Below are 17,565 nucleotides of genomic sequence, written 5' to 3' on the forward strand. Positions count from 1 at the left end.
ACTATACAACACTCCTTATGTAGTATATTCTGAGAGGGAGTTATTGGGAACAGTAATCAGTGCAGCTTCTAGAAGAAAGAAGTTTGGTCTTAGTCAGATAAAGCCTAGATGCCCTCCAGACCATTGTCACTCTATTTCTTGACCTTCCAGAATACCCATATATGAAACATTTGCTTCCCTCATAGTCTGGACGTGGACTTGGGCCCTTAATACCTAGATCCTGCTCTACAATTTCACTTTCTGAACAGACTGGAAGGTTCTGGAGTGACTTTTAGTGATCAAGAGCACTGTTATACACTTGCTTTTTGAAGATGCACTAAACTCATTCTCAGAAGTTGAAATGGGAATTTTTTAAATTCTCATTTTATTGTATTTATTTTTTCTTTGCAGGTCACTGGACTTTATGGATTTTGTTTTCAGTCTTTTTCCTGTAAGTACATGTTGGGTTATAAGTAATGTGATTAGTTTTGTTAGCTAAAAAGGTTAAAGAAAAGTAAACCACTGTAGTCACTGTCCAAACACTTAAAAATGCTATGAATACTAATGGTCAAAAGGCTTCTGTGTTCTGAAGATAAGGTTGAATGGCATGCTGTGAACTGTTAAAATTAGACAGTGTTTTGATTTTTCAGTAACTCCTTAGTTATGCTATTTTAATAACGTTCTTTCAATGCATACTTTCCTGTAGCAATAAGTCCACCAACATTTTATTAGAATTGAACCATTCATAGGGTGTTGGTGGTACATGAAAATGTTAGAAATGAAACAAGAATGAATTTAACGTAGCACTACTTTACAGCTTTCATTATCTCAAAGAGTTTAAAATTTGAGGGCCAGGTGGTAGCACACCTGGTTGGGTGCACATGTTACAGTGTGAAAGGACCTGAGTTTGAGCACACGGTCTCCACCTGCAAGGGGAAAGCTTTGCAAGTGGTGAAGCAATGCTGCAGGTGTCTTTCTGTTTCTCTCTTTATCAATCTCCCTCTTCCCTCTTGATTTCTGGCTGTCTCTACCCAATAAATAAAGATAATTAAAAAATTTAAAAAAAGAATTTAAAATCTGTGTATTGCTTCTCTGGAGATAGAAATTTGTGACTTATAGTTTGGTTGGCATTACCTGACATGGGGAGGAGTGGGAAGTGTTCACCTCCTGCTGTCAGTGAATGAATCTCAGAGCAAATATCCAACTGTAGAGAAGATACTTTGCTTTAGGTACCCCTGTACTATTCCTCCATTTTTGATTCATTGTTGTAAGGGATGGAAATTCTGTCCCACCTCATCTCTTTACTGAGGGAAAGAAAGTGGATACAGAAAACAGTTAGGAAAATAGCAAAATTTTTATTATGATTTTTCCCATGTCTGATCTATCAGTTAGATATACTGTTCTTTAGTTATTTAACTACATGCAAAGTATTTATTGTTTTATTTTTCTTTCCTACTCTCTATACTGAGGCAAAAAATAAATATGGTTTAATAATGTTCCCTGAAAGTTTTGTGATCACAGATTGCCCTTCTTTGTGTTGTTAGTATAATGAAGCCTCACAGTAATGTTCTCCATAATTTTTATAATTAATTTTGAGGATTTTTATATCTCATAAATCAATGTACACTTCCCTGAAGGTAGGATTTACAAAGCCACTTTCCTTCAAAGGTATCATGAAGTAATTTCACTTTACTTAATTAGTTTCTATTTTGAAGTCACGTTAAGATATATCTTCAGCATTATAACAGCAATGTTGGTTTTAAAAAGTAAAAGACATGCCTTTATTTAAAATTCCATTTTATTTCAAAATATGGAAAGACAAGAACAAAGTGTCTTCATTACTTTATCCTTAAAATTTCAAATCCAAGTCAAAGCACTCATAATCTCTTCTTCCCAAAGGAAAGCTGCTGTGATTTGGCACCCAGTCCTTATTTTCAACTTGAGTATTTTGACCTGATACTATAAAGTTCCCCCAAAAGAAGCTGTATTATTTTCTTAGAAAGAAAGAAGGTCAAACAATGATTCACTCCTTTGGGTTTTGTAAATACCCCAAGGGTTTTGGATTAACACAAGTAATGCCTTCACAGGGTTCAAGGGGAGGCGAGATCCCATAGGAACAAATTAGCTCTGGGAAGGTAGGCTGCTTCTGCAGGCTTCTGGCAGAGGGTCAAGTGGATTGTGCAGAGCACAGACGGGCCAGTACAACACTGTTGGATTGACACTGAATGGGAAATGCATAAGTAACTGAATATTCCTGTAATAAAAAGAAGCAAAAATAAGCAGAAGACATCAATTTTAACAATTTATTTTTATTTAAATATATCTAAATGCAGCTATTTTAATATGTAGCAATATGAACAAAATTATCAGTGAGATCTCTTGCATTCTTTTACTTGGTTTTTGAAATCTACTACACTTACAGTTTATGTTAATATATGTTAGATTTGCATTATACATACTTTTTAAATAATATTTTTATTTACTTATTTTAATGGGAAATATATATATAGAGAGAAAGACAGACTGACTAGTATACTGCTCACCTCTGGCTTATGATGGTGCTGGAGATTGAATCTGGGATCCTTGGTGCCTCAGGCATTCAAGTCTTTTTGTATAACCATTATGCTATATCCCCAGCCCCAAATCAGACATACTTGATCTGCATTAGATTTTGTAGAACTTTCAGTTGAATAAGTAGATTTCCACATCCAACTTTTACAATAACTGACCTAGGTATGTATCATTTTTAAGCTTAAATTTAAATTTGTAGCAGTGACATAAGATTTAAATGTCAAACTAGTCGTATTCGAAATGTTCAGTGGCCAGATGTAGCTGCTGCCACCATATTGTTGGTGTCAGATCTCAAAAAATAAGAGGCAGCTCAAAGCATGTGGCACTTTTGGTATCTGCTTCCCTAAACCCTAAACTCACTGCCTAGGTTAAATGTGCCCCTGGACCTGTTTGCATAAATGTTATGATAAAATGATAAAACACACAGACTTGGAGCTCTATCCTCTTATCACCCAGAACTAAGAGGCTGAGCTTGTATAATAACTGTCAAACCCAGGATTTTAGTTATAATACCATGCTACCTTATTTACCCTTAAATGCAAGTGAATTTGCAGGCACAAAGGTCCTTAGTTTAAAGACCTGCTTCCATGAGCAACCCAGGTGTCCAACAAAAGATGAGTGGCAGAGCAAGTTGTGGTATATATACATAATGGAATACTACTCAGCAATTAAAAATGGTGACTTCACTATTTTCAGCCTATCTTGGATGGAGCTAGAAGAAATCATAAGTGAAATAAATCAGAAACAGAAGGGTGAATATGGGATGATCTCACTCATGGGCAGAAGATGAAAAACAAGATTAGAAGAGAAAAAAAGTAGAACCTAAACTAGAGTTGGTGTATTGCACCAAAGTAAAAGACTCTGGGGTGGGTGGGGGGGAGAGTACAGGTCCAAAAAGGATGACAGAGGACCTACTGGGGGTTGTATTGTTATGTGGAAAACTGAGAAATGCTATGCATGTACAAACTATTGTATTTACTGTCGAATGTAAAACATTAATCCCCCAATAAAGAAATAATAATAAAAAAAGATCTGCTTCCACGAAAGAACTATGCCAAATGGGCCCACTGTGTATAATATAAATTTTATGTCAGATTCACAGATATTTTCTTTCTATTTTTAGGATTGTTTATCTTCCTGAATTTTGTATTACTTTCCAAACTCATAGGGAGAGTTAACTTGAATATATGCTCCATTATGCATTTCTCTATTTTCTCTAGTATTTTATAGCAAGAACCTATAAATTATTTCTGGTTCTTTTTCCATGTGTCTTTTTTCCATATTAGGACAAAAACTTTTGCATCATTTCTGTGCCCCATCTCACCCCTGAGTTTGTCCTCATCCAAAACTTTGTGAAGATTGTCCCCTTCAACAACTGCACCCTTGAGCATGATCTCTACGTTTTCCATCGGGCAGGATTGCTCAAGTAAGCAGAATTGTGTTTGGCTATAAGAGAATCTACGGAGTTTTTAAAGTTTTATTTTTATTAGTGTTTTAATAATGGTCTGAAAGATTATAAGAGTACAGGGGTATAGTTGTATACCACACCCACTGCCACAGTTCTTTTTTCTTTTTTTAAATTTTTATTTATAAAAAGGAAACACTGACAAGAACCATAGGATAAGAGGGATACAACTCCACACAATTCCCACCACCAGAACTCTGTATCCCATCCCCTCCCCTGATAGCTTTCCTATTCTTTATCCCTCTGGGAGTATGGACCCAGGGACATTATGGGATGCAGAAGATGGAAGGTCTGGCTTCTGTAATTGTTTCCCCACTGAACATGGGCATTGACAGGTTGATCTATACTCCCAGCCTGTCTCTCTTTCCCTAGTAGGGTGGGGGCTCTGGGGAAGTGGGGCTCTAGGACACATTGGTGGGGTCATCTGCCCAGGGAAGTCTGGTTGGCATCATTTTAGCATCTGGAACCTGGTGGCTGAAAAAAGAGTTAACATATAGAATCAAATAAATTGCTGACTAACCTAAAGGCTGGAATAGTTCAGATGAATAGTTGGGGGGGATCTCTATTTTGTAGTTATTAGTCCTATTTTAGTTATATTCCAAAGAGCCCATGACTATACTAGTTGTTTTTTTTTCCCCTGAGCCTGAAATCTAATATGCAGGTGGATCCAAGTTATTGTCTGGGGAGATGATGTCATGGCTAGAAAAAGGACCAGAAAGCTGGATCAGGGAAGAGAGTAACTCCCAAATATGGGAAAGGTATATAAATATTGTTGACTGTAAACCACATCGATTTGATCTGGGGCCCATATTCAGCTTAGGAGCCTATATGACTTCTGCATCCCTGTAGATCTGAACTCACATTCTATAGTAATGAGTAGGAATGTTCCAAGCTGCCCCAATTTCAGGACCCATCTTCCTCAGGAGATAGATAAGAGTACGTTGTCCAGCCACGTTGTTCCATTCTTCAAGAGAATGGAACATTCTGTACTGTTGTTGATCCACATTGAGGGCAAGGTCCTATGGGGGCCCATAAAGGGGTCTATTGTGTTGTTAATGATAGAGATGACCAGTAACAATGGAGAGAGCGATCTGTTCGAGGTCTAGGCCCATCATGTCTGTTTGGGAATCTCAGGACTCCCTGACTAGGGCCCCAGCTGATGGGACCACCACCACAGTTCTAAGTCACCCCTCCTAACTTGCCCTCCCTTCAAGGATAAACATCACAGTATTGTTTTTTTTTATAACCCTGATGGTGGTAATAATAATAATAATACCACAACTTGAGAAGAGGAAAGGTACAGAGGACAAGTATGGATTTTATTTACAGTTGTTTCTTTTTAAATATTTATTTTTTAATGAGAGAAAGATACAAAGATAAAGAGAGAGAGAAAGAGACCAGAGACCTGCTCAGCTGGGAATGAATCTGGAACCTCAGAGCTTCAGGCAAAAGTTTTTTTTTTTTTTCAGAACCATTATGCCCCTATTTTCTGTTGTAGGTGCCAGGCTTTGCAGCTCTGAGCCAACTTTTTCAGGTAGGGAGAGAGTGAGTGATGGGAGGAGCTATCTCTCCAGAACCAAAAGAGTGGAATTTTTTTTTCACCACTGCCACTACAGTTTTCACAAAGTCTTAGCAATAGTTTCATATGTCTTTTAAAAGAAGTTTATGTGCATCAGTTATTTATATTTCACATGAGTGAAACCATGTAGTTGTTTTCTTTCAGAGGAATGCAAGTCATTTAGTAACATGCATAACCTTTAGCAACAAGAGTCTTTGAACACAAACACCAAATGAAATAACCTTAAGATATTATGTAAGATGGGTGAAATGATCAAAAAATGATATAAGAAATATTGAAAAGTATTATAGAGAAAATGATAGCAATTAAGAAAACAGAACTGTGTGTTGTACATGAAATTCTTATGCATATAATTTGTATATAAATATATATAAATACATCCAAGAAAGTCTTCCTTAACTGTTTTTGTCTCACCATTCTTTGTCTGAACATTCTCTATTTCTTCCTACCCTTTCATGCTGTAAAGTTGTCTCATATTTCTGTAACTTGTGTTTCTGAATATGATTTCCTGAGTACCACCTTGTTGAGAATTAAATGGTCCTTGTTTCTTTCTCTTTGATACTCCTTTCAGTAACTCTTGTAAGGCATATTTGATAATGTCAAACTCCTTTAATTTTTGTATGTCTGTTTCTGTTTTGATTGTTCTTTCATATTTGAATAACACTGATGGGAGACAGACGACCAGGGACTCATGGTTGAGCTGTACGCAGTATCTCTTTATTCATGCAGGATGCAGCGCGATATATACCAAGCTAGACTAAACTAACAACTAACTAAAACGAACAATGTTGTCTTTATATATACTTCCCAAGTAAGGTGTGAACAGGATGTGACGCAGAGAGGGTGGAGAGAAAAGTGACTGGTGAAAATCAGGGTGTGACAAGGAGAGGATCAGGGTGTGACAAGTTCCCACCACAAGAACTCCTTATTCTATCCCCTTCCCTTATAGCTTTCCTATTATTTATCTGTCTGGGAGTATGGATCCAGGGTCATTATGGGGTGCAGAAGGTGGAAGGTCTGGCTTCTGTAATTGCTTCCTCACTGACATGGGCATTGACACATCAATCCATACTCTCAGCCTATCTCTCTCTTTCCCTAGTGGGGTGGGGCTCTGGGGAGGTGGGGCTCCAGGACACATTGGTGGGGTCATCTGCCCAGGGAAGTCCAGTTGGCATCATGTTAGCATCTAGAAACTGGTGGCTGAGTAATGAGGCTGAAGGTATTGACATCCCATGCCTGACATCTCTGGACACAGTCTGAAGTGAAGCATGCCTAGGTGGTACTCAGAAGACAAAGGTGAGTATGGGATGATCCCACTCATAAACAGAAGTTGAGAAAGAATAACAGAAAGGGAAACTCAAAGCAGGATTTGACTGAGTTTGGAGTAGGTCTTTTTTAAAACCTTGAATATACCACTTCACTTTGCCCTGGTCTCCATATTTTTTGCAAAAAAGCCTGATGGAAGTATGACTACAGTGCCTCTATAAGTCACTTTCTTCTTTCCCCTAGAAGCTTATAATATTTTTTCTTTGCCCTTGACTCAATAATGTATCTTAGTGTAGGCCTTCTTGGGTTTAGAAATATGGGAGTTCACTCTGCTTCCTGAACATCTATATCCTGACCAAATCTAAGATTTGGAAAAATTTCCACTGTCATTTCTTTGAATATGGATTATTTCTCTCCTCTCCTTCTGACACTACTATAGCTATGATATGTACAATTTTTTGTTTTTAACTTTTTTGTTTATTGGGGGATTAATGGTTCACAGTTTACAGTAAAATGCAATAGTCTGTACATGCATAACATTTGCCAGTTTTCCACATTAAAATTCAGCCCCCATTAGGTCCTCCTCTAATATCATATAACAGGACCTAAACTCTCCTGCCAACCCCAAAGTCTTTTACTTTGATACAATGCACCAACTCCAGTCCAAGTTCTGCTTAGTGTTTTCCCTTCTATCTTATTTTCAATTTCAGTCTATAAGTGAGATCATCACATATTCATCCTTCTGTTTCTGACTTATCTTATTTAACATGACATCTTCAAGCTCCATCCAAGATGGGGTGAAGAAGGTGAATTTACCATTTTTAATAGCTGTATGGTTTTCTGTTATATATATATACCACAACTTGCTCAGCCACTCATCTGTTATTGGACACCTGGGTTGCTTCCAGGTTTTGGCTATTGCAAATTGTGCTGCTTTGAGCATAGGTATACACAAGTCTTTTTGGATAGGTATGTTTGGTTTCTTAGACTATATCCCCAGGAGAGGAATTGCACGGCTATAGAGTAGGTGCAGAATTCTCTCCACAGGGTTTGGACCAATTTACATTCCTACCAGCAGTGCAGGAGGGTTCCTCTTTATATATTTTACTTATTAGCCTCTTGTCTGATGTATGGCATGTAAAAATCTCCCATTCTGTGGGAGGTCTCTTTGTTTGAATATTGGTTTCTTTTGCTATGCAGAAGCTTTTTAATTTGATATAGTTCCAATGGTGGATTCTTGCCATAGTCTTCTTTGTAATTGGATTCATTTAATTGAAGATGTCTCTAAGATTTATACTGAAAGGAGTTCTGCCAATATTTTCATCTAAGTATCTGATAGTTTCTGGTCTAACATCCAAGTCCTTGATCCACTTAGAATTTACTTTTGTGTTTGGTGAGATATAGTGGTTCAATTTCATTCTTCTGCACATTTCAACACCATTGGTTGAAGGGACTCTCCTTTCCCCATTTAATAGTCTGAGCACCCTTGTCAAAGATTAGATGTCCATAGGTGTGGGGGCTTACTTCTGGGCTCTCAATTCTATTCCACTAGTCAGTGTGTCTATTTATGTTCCAGTACCAAGCAGTTTTTATTACAATGGCCCTATAATACAATTTGAGATCTGGGAGTGTGATGCCTCCAAATCTGTTCTTTCTTCTCAAAATTGTTTTGGAAGTTCTAGGTCTTTTCTGGTTCTAGACAAACATATTTATATTTTTTCCTCTTCTCCTAAAAAATGTTTGGAATATTGATGGGGATTGTATTAAATTTATATATGGCTCTGGGTAGTATATTCATTTTGATATTCATTCTCCCAACACATGAACACGGAATATTGTTCCACTTCTTTGTGTCTTTTTCTATTTCTTTGAATAGTGACTTATAAATTTCAATATACAAGTCTTTCACTTCTTTAGGTGTTTTTTATTGTTTTTGTTGTTATAGTAAAAAGGAATTGATTTCTGGATTTTTTTCTTCTGCTACCTTAATGTTTTCATAGAGGAATGCCGCTGACATTCTTTTTTTTGTTAAATATTTATTTATTCCCTTTTGTTGCCCTTGTTTTATTGTTGCAGTTATTATTGTTGTTGTTCTTGATGTCATTGTTGTAGGAAAGCATATAGAGAAATGCAGAGAGGAGGGGAAGACAGAGATGGGGAGAGAAAGATAGACACCTACACACCTGCTTCACCACTTGTGAAGTGACTCCTCTGCAGGTGGTGAGCCGGGGGCTTGAACCGGGATCCTTACTTGGGTCCTTGTGCTTTGCGCCACCTGCACTTAATCCACTGTGCAACCGCTGGACTCCTTCCACTGACTTTTGGATGTTAATTTTGTAGCCTGACATATTACTATATTGTCTGATAATTTCCAAAAGCTTCCTGCTGGATTCTTTAGGTTTTTCTATGTATACTTACATACATACCATCTGCAAATTGTGAGAGTTTGACTTCTTCTCTTCCAGACAGTACCCCTGTAATTCCTTGTTCCTGCCTAATTGCTATGGCAAGAACTTCCAACACTATGTTGAATAGTGGGCAGCCCTGTCAATTACTTAATTTGTGGGGGAATGCTTCCAGTTTCTGACCACTGAGTATGATGTTGGCTGTAAGTTTGCTATATATGGACTCCACTATCTTGAGGAACTTTCCATCTATTCCCATTTTTTGTAGTGTTTTGATCATAAAGGGATGTTAGATTTTGTCAAAGGCTTTCTCTGCATCTATGACAGAATGATGTGGTATTTGGTTATGCTTTTATTGATGGGGTGGATCTCATTGACTGATTTATGTATATTAAACCAACCTTGCATCCCTGGGATAAACCCCACTTGGTCATGATGAACAATCTTTTAAATATACTGCTATATCTGGTTGACTAGAATTTTGTTCAATATTTTAGCATCTAGATTTATCAGAGATATTGGTCTGTAGTTTTCTTTTTTGGTTGTGTCCCTGGGTGCTTTTGGTATCAGAGTGATGTTGGCTTCATAGAAGCTGGAAGGGAGTATTCCTGTGTCTTCAATCTTCTGGAAGATTTTTAAAAGTAGAGGTATTAACTCTTCCTTGAAGGTTTTGTAGAATTCATTTGTAAAACCATCTGGTCCAGGACTTTTATTCTTGGAAAGGTTTTTTTTTTTCCCCCCCTTTTTTTCCTTTTTTTCTCCAGGGCTATTGCAGGGCTTGGTGCCTGCACTAGGAATCCACTGTCTTGGAGGCTATTTTTTCCCTTTTGTTGCCCTTTTTTTTTTTTTAATCATTGTTGTTATTGATATTGCTGTCATTGTTGTTGGATAGGATAGAGAGAAATTGAGAGAGAAGGAGAAGACAGAGAGGGAGAGAGAAAGATAGACACCTGCAGACCTGCTTCACTGCCTGTGAAATGACCCTCTGCAGGTGGGGGGCCGGGGGCTCAAACCGCGACCCTTCTGCTGGTCCTTGCGTTTTACTCCATGTGTACTTAACCCAGTGTGCTACTGCCTGGCCCCTTATTGGGAAGGTTTTTTTAATAACTTTCAATTTCGTTGTCTGTGGCTGTCCTTTTCAAATTTTCTATTTCCTCCTTATTTAATTTTGGAAGTTTGTAGGTATCTAGTAATTCATCCATTTCTTCCAGGTTCTCTAACTTAGTGGCATATGGTTGTTCATAGAAGCCTTGCATGGTATGTTGAATTTCAGTGGTGTCTATTGTGATATCTCCTCCTTAATTTACAATGCAATTTATTTGGGTCTTCTCCCTTTTTTTTGTTTTGTGAGTATGGCTAAAGGTTTGTCCATTTTGTTTACTCTTTCAAAGAACCAACATTTAGCTTCATTGATCTTTTGTATGGCTTTCTTATTTTCAATGTTATTTATTTCTGCCCTAACTTTAGTTATTTTAGCCCTTCTGGTTGCTTAGGGTTCCTTTGTTCTTCTTCTTCTGATTCGTTAAGGTGTGTAATCAGATTGTTTATTTGAATTTTTTCTTGTTTCCTAATGTGTGCTTGAATGACTATAAACGTCCCTCACTGTATTGTCTTTACTGTGTCCCAGATATTTTGATAGCTTGTGTCTTCATTTTCACTGAACTCTTGAAACATTTTAATTTCTTCCTTAATTTCCTCTTTGACCCAGTAGTTGTTAAGTAGTATACTCTTGATTTTCCACTTTTTGGGACTTTTACTAATTTTTTATTTATTGTTAAGTGTTAATTTAATACCACTGTGGTCTAAGAAGATGCTTGGGATGATTTCAATGCTCTTGAATTTGCTGACTCTGTCTCTGTGGCCTAATATATGGCCTATCCTTGAGAATGACCCATGTGGACTTGAGTAGAATGTGTATTCCAGTTTCTTGGGGTGAATGACTCTGACAATGTCCAATAGTTCTAGCTTATCTATCTCTTCATTTAGTGCCCTCGTCTCTTTATTGATTTTCTGCCTGGATGATCTATCAATTTGAGAGAGTAGGGCGTTAAAGTCCACTACTATTACTGTGTTGATGTTACTATATTTCTGCAGCTCTTTCAGTAGATGTTCGATGTATTTAGATGGCTTCTCATTAGGGGCATAGATGTTAATAATTGTTAAGTCCTCTTGATTGAGTGATCCTCTGAGCGTTAAATAATTTCCATCCCTATCTTTTAGATTTTATTTATTTTAAGGTCTATCATGTCAGATATGAGAATAGCTGTTCCTGCCCTTTCTTGTGGTCCATTGGCTTGTATGATAGATAGTTTCCCATCCTTTCACTTTGAGTCTGTGATTGTCTTGTTGTGTTAGGTGGAATTCCTGCAGAAAACCTATGGCTGGGTTTTGTTTTCTGATTCATCTTCCTACTCTGTGCTTTTTAATAGGTGAATTCAGGTCATTGACATTTACTGTTATCAAAGATTGAAGATATTTTATCGCCATTCTTATAGATTTTTAGAGTGTTTTTATATATGGAATATCTGTGGTGATCTGATTGTTTATTGGAGACCTTTCAGAACTTCTTTCAGTGCAGGATTGGTGATAGTTGATTCCTTTAACTGTTGCTTGCCTGAGCAGGTTTTTTTTATGCCTCCATCTAGTCTGAATGACACTTGAAGGATACAGTAGTCTTGGTTGAAAGCCTTTCTCATTGAGTACTCTATGGATATCTTGCCATTCTCTTCTGGCTTGTAGTGGCTTCTAGTCTTATGGGTTTTCCTCTGTAGGTGACTCTGTTTTTCTCTTGTAGCTTTCAGGATCCTTTTTTATCCTTATTTTTTTTTCCATGCTAAATATGATGTGTCTTGGTGTCTTTAAGTCTGAGTTAATTCTGTTTGGGACCCTCTGAGCTTCTTGAACCTTTATATAAGTCTTTTATTGTCAATACTAGAGAAGTTATCAGCTATTATGTCCTGGAGAAGGCTTTCTTCCCCTCCCTTTCTTTCTCTGGTAAGCCAATAATACATATATTATTTCCTTTGAAGTCATTCCACATGTCTCTGTTATTGGTTTCATTATCTCTTAATCTATATTTGAGATCTCTTACTTTCTTAGTTCTCTCTAATTTGTTCTCAATCTTGTTAATTCTGTTTTCTGCCTCTATTTTTATTCTATTATTCTCTTTATTCTATTCTCTATTATTCTATTCTATCTCTCTATTATTCTCCTTATTCTATTCTCTCTCCCCTCTGTTGTTTACTGTAGCTCAACTATTTTGTTACCCTGTTCTGATACTCTATTAGCTTGTTCAACTAGATATGCTCTTAGCTCAGCTATTTCATCTTTCAGCTCTCTTAATTGCCTTCAGATAGTTAGTGTTTACTTTCAGAGTCTCATTTGCTGTTTCCCCATTCTGATGATATTACTTTCAAATCCTTTCCTCTCTCCTGTGACTAATGCCTCAGTTATTGTTTGTATCTTGTCTTCATTCTTTTCTGCTTCTACCTTTGGGTTTTATTTATTTATTTTAATATTACAGAATTACATGTGAACAGGGGTTTTAATCCATACTATTCCCACCACCAGAGTTCTGAATCTTCAGTTTCTCCACTACCATCCACCACAGTTCCCCTAAGGTTGTAGATCTGGGCTAAACATCATCTCTATAACTATCTGTCCACCTCTATACATAATTGCACTTTCTTTTTCTAATTCAATCTTCTCTTCCTCTTCAAGACACTCATGAGAACATAACTACCTCCATATTCATATTTCCCTCCTTCCCCCCCCTCCCCGACACCGGGTGCTGATGGAGCTGGAATTCAGAGCTCTTTTATCATCATCCTATCACTTCTCTCCCACTGGGATTATGGATCAAGGTTGTTTTGGGGGAGCAGAAGGTAGGAGTTCTGGCTCCTTTAATTGATTCTCCACTGAACATGGGCATTGACAGGTCGATCCATACCCCCAGCCTGTTTCTGTCTTTCCCTAGTGGACCAGCACTCTGGAGATGTGAGGGTCCAGTACACACATTGGTGAGGTCATCTGCCTAGAGAAATCAGGCTGGAAACTTGGTAGCATCTGTAACTTGGTGTCTGGAAGGTGGCATGACCTAAGTTGAGACCAAATGCTAATGAACAGGAACCAAAAAGTAGGATTAGAGCAGATGAGATTAGGGGTTTTAGGGTAGGAGAAAGCTAGAAGATCCATTTTAGGTATTTTCCTGGGAACACACAACTATGGAAGTTTTGCCTGAGTCTGGTAGCTAGCTTGAAATTGCATTACAATATTGTCTGACAGAATGGTATCAGAGTATACAAAAAGGGCTAGAATGTTGGATTAGGGCAGAGAGTAATTCTCATTCTTGAAAAAAAATACTGTGGCTAAAATTAATTATTTACCTCCATTCACCTGCTCCAGGGCCCATATATATTTAACACACACACACACACACACACGTGTGTGTGTGTGTGTGTGTGTGTGTGTGTGTGTATTTATCTTTAGCACCAGAGCCTGTGTAACCTCTAAGTCCTTATTGGTCTGAGCTTACAGCTCATGGTTATAACATTGCAGGTTACATTTATTTCAGGACCAGTTTTTCTGGAGTGACAAGGCAGTATACCCCAACCTCCCTTTGGAGAATGGGGCTATCCCTCCCATCATTGCTTTATGGTGAGGACAAGGTCCTAGGAGGGCCCACAGGATGACATTACTTATGAAAATGACCAGTGGTAGTGGATAGTGGGACTCTTTAGAGGTCTAGGCCCATCATATGTGTATAGGAATCCAAGGATTCTCTAACTAGGGCCCCAGATGATGAGGTAGTATGATATTGATCAAAAGAGCCATTATTAAGTGGGCCAGTCTCTTGTCCTTATCATTTGGGGAGTTTTATCTTGGCTTTTGTACTGGTTCATTTCTTCAAAGTTTCTTCTTGGTTTAACCATTGTATATGGTGTGTTAAGAGGTCCACCTTTCAGTATTTTTCAATACACAAATCACACTTGCCTGGTTTGACTTGTGTCTAAGTAAGGGACTCTTAAGAATTCATAGTTGTGGAAATTAACAGTTATTTCAATGTTTAAATCCTTGAGGTGAAGCATGATGATATGTTAAACCCTCTTTTGTTCTTTATCTTCCCTGTAGGCTATGGTAGCCAGCAGGCTTTTTAACTATAAGTAGGTTTTTTTTTTAGCTTAATCACTCACTCCTAACCTAGAGATAAACCAGGGTGGAGGAGAGATAGCACAATGGTTATGCCAAGAGACTCCCGTGCTCCACGGGACCAAAGCTCCAGGCCCAATTCGGCTTCTCTAATGATAGCCAAAATCTGGGTAGCAGTCCTTGGCCCTATAAGTTTCTAAACAAATCCTATTTGTACTCCGTGGGTTCTGAAGCAGTTATTCAACATGTCTCCAAATTCATTAGAACAATGTGGGAGGGCTGCCACTATACAGCCCCACTTCCAGACCACTGGGAGTGTGTATGTCTTCTCCTGAGTTGCCTGATTAGGTCTCTGTCCCTGATGTCAGCACAGGTCCTCCTTGTTGCTGCTCCAGCCTCCAAGGGACAGTAGCAGTGGAGACTCACAGTTGCATTTGGTGAGCCTTAGGGGATACTTTCCACCCTTCAGCAGTCTTATTTGTTGATAAAACTCAGACCAGAGGTAGCACCTCAAATGCAAATTGCTGGACTATTAATAGTCGCTCCCAAGTAGATACAGGCTTTCAGCCCCAGGAGTCACTTCTTAGGCCCCTCTCTGTCCACAAGCTACACATGTTTTGCACTCACCCATGACTTGGTGGGTTCCCAGAGTAATCTGAGTCTTGTCTGGATGTGTTCTCAGGTGACCTTTGTTATTCCTAGTTGACCAGGGAGAGAAGAAAGATGCAGCTGCTGCTACTTTGTAGCCCCACCTCTGGAAGTAAAATCTCAAATATTCTTACATTGTTTGGTGATACCACAGTTTATCTATTCACCTACTAAAAGACAACTTGGTTATTTTGAAGCTTTGGCAATTATGAGTAAAGGTTCTGGAAACATAAGTGTACAGGATTTCTTGTCATTTTTCCTTTGGCATACACCATGCAGCACAATTCTGGATTGGAATAGTATGAATCTTAAGTATTGTAAAATCTGCCATATGATTTTCTAAAATGGCTGTGTCTTTCCCATTCCCAACAGCCATGAGTGAGAATTTCTGTTTCTCCATATCCTCTCCAATATTTGGCAATCATTATTTAAAATTTTCTCTGTTCTAAAAGATATATAGTGTTTTTTAATTTTTTTTTTATTTAAGAAAGGATTAATTAACAAAACCATAGGGTAGGAGGGGTACAACTCCACACAATTCCCACCACCCAATCTCCATATCCCACCCCCTCCCCAATAGCTTTCCCATTCTCTATCCCTCTGGGAGCATGGACCCAGGGTCATTGAGGGTTGCAGAAGGTAGAAGGTCTGGCTTCTGTAATTGCTTCCCCGCTGAACATGGGCGTTGACTGGTCAGTCCATGCTCCCAGTCTGCCTCTCTCTTTCCCTAGTAGGGTGTGTCTCTGGGGAAGCTGAGCTCCAGGACACATTGGTAAGGTCTTCAATCCAGGGAAGCCTGGTTAGCATCCTGATGGCATCTGGAACCTGGTGATTGAAAAGAGAGTTAACATACAAAGCCAAACAAATTGTTCATCAATCATGGACCCAATGCTTGGAATAGTGGAGAGGAAGTGTTAGGGAGGTACTCACTGCAAACTCTAGTGTACTTCTGCTTTCAGGTATATATTTTGCAGTAGTTTATGGATACGTGTGAACATAAGCTCTCTCTCACAGAAACTGGTGTATATCTACGTTTTGGGACTTTGTTAGAAAATGAACCACCTGAGATGAAATTAGAGTGTACTATAAAAGGAAAGGTCTCACCCGAGTAATGAAGCTGAAGGGTTGTCATTCCACACGTGAAGTCTCTGGACACAGTCTGAGGTGAAGCATATTGAGGTGGCAATCGTTGCTTGGTTAGGTGTTGGTATGCATGAGACCCCTTCTGTTTCATTTGGTTTAAATCCCCCCTGCTTAACACTATTCTATTTACATAACCACTGCATTCTATTTACATAACCACTGTTAACAAGCACCACCCTCCCTCCAGGGCATTGGTGGTTCAGTGATAGAATTCTCGCCTGCTCCGCCCCCTCCTTGTCACACTCTGATTCTCACCAGTCACTCTTCTCTCCACCCACTCTATGTCACATCCTGTTTCCACCCTACTTGGCAAGTATATATAAAGACAGCATTGTGAGTTTTACGGTACCTTTAGTTTAGCTCGGCTTAGATTGTGCTGCGTCCTGCATGAATAAAGAGATATGGCCTACAGCTCAACTATGAGTCTCTGGTCATCTGTTACCCGCCTGTGAAGCCAGCCCTGTGAAAACAACATAGCCCGATGAAAACAACATTTAGGTTGTGGTCGGTGGATGCAATATTATTTGATATGGATTGGGAGAGGCATACGGGAAAGTGGGCCCTATCCAAGGCTTCTAGGACTGGGGGAAGTAGGGGCTCTATAGTGGAGATGTGAGGTTCCTGCTGTCTTAGGGTTCAAAAAGACAATCGATAGTTAATGTTAACATCACATTATTTGGTAATTGGGTTAACTTTGAAAAGTCCTTTTGTTATGGTTTGCTGTACAGTACCCAGTATCTTGTATATAGCTGTGCTATTGGATGCTTCTAATCTACTTGGTCTAGGCTTTTGAGAGAGTCCACATATCAAATACACAGCCTATATATTAAAAAGATTAAGTTTTTGTTTTGAAAACCTTTGAGACATACAATTGATTTTCCCCCTCTCATATTAATTAACTAGTGATTTATATGTCTACATTTTGCTAGGAGTGTACATAAACACCATTCCCACCACCAAAAGACTGTGACCCATCCCTCCCACCCACTCCCACCCCCCACTGGCCCAGGAAGCTGCATGTCTACCCATCACCAAAGGGTTTTTACTTTGGTGCCCTACTTACAATTTGATCAGGTCCTGCTTTTAATTTCCCTTTCAGATCTTCTTACTCAACTTCTGTTGATGAGTGGGATCATCCCATACTCATCTTTATCTTTCTGACTTAGCTCACTTAACATAATTCCTTCTAGCTCTGTCCAAGATGGGTCAGAGAAGGTGGGTTCATTGTTCTTGATAGCTGCATAGTATTCCATTGTGTATATATACCACAGCTTTCTCAGCCACTCATCTGTTGTTGGGCACCTGGCTTGCTTCCAGGTTTTAGCTATTATGAATTGTGCTGCTATGAACATAGGAGTACA

At 38.6% G+C, this 17,565-nt stretch overlaps 1 protein-coding gene across 1 annotated transcript in view; it reads left to right on the forward strand.

Moving 5' to 3' along the window:
- CFAP61 (cilia and flagella associated protein 61) overlaps positions 1-17,565 on the forward strand; it is a 322,791-nt gene that overhangs the window by 88,295 nt on the left and 216,931 nt on the right. Inside the window, exons 12-13 of the mRNA XM_060186112.1 lie at positions 391-430; positions 3,837-3,976. Of these exons, the coding sequence (XP_060042095.1) occupies positions 391-430; positions 3,837-3,976 (180 nt within the window). The remainder of the gene's footprint in view (positions 1-390; positions 431-3,836; positions 3,977-17,565) is intronic.

This window comes from Erinaceus europaeus, chromosome 1 (assembly GCF_950295315.1).
Source record: "Erinaceus europaeus chromosome 1, mEriEur2.1, whole genome shotgun sequence".
In the NCBI taxonomy this organism is placed as follows: Eukaryota; Metazoa; Chordata; class Mammalia; order Eulipotyphla; family Erinaceidae; genus Erinaceus; species Erinaceus europaeus.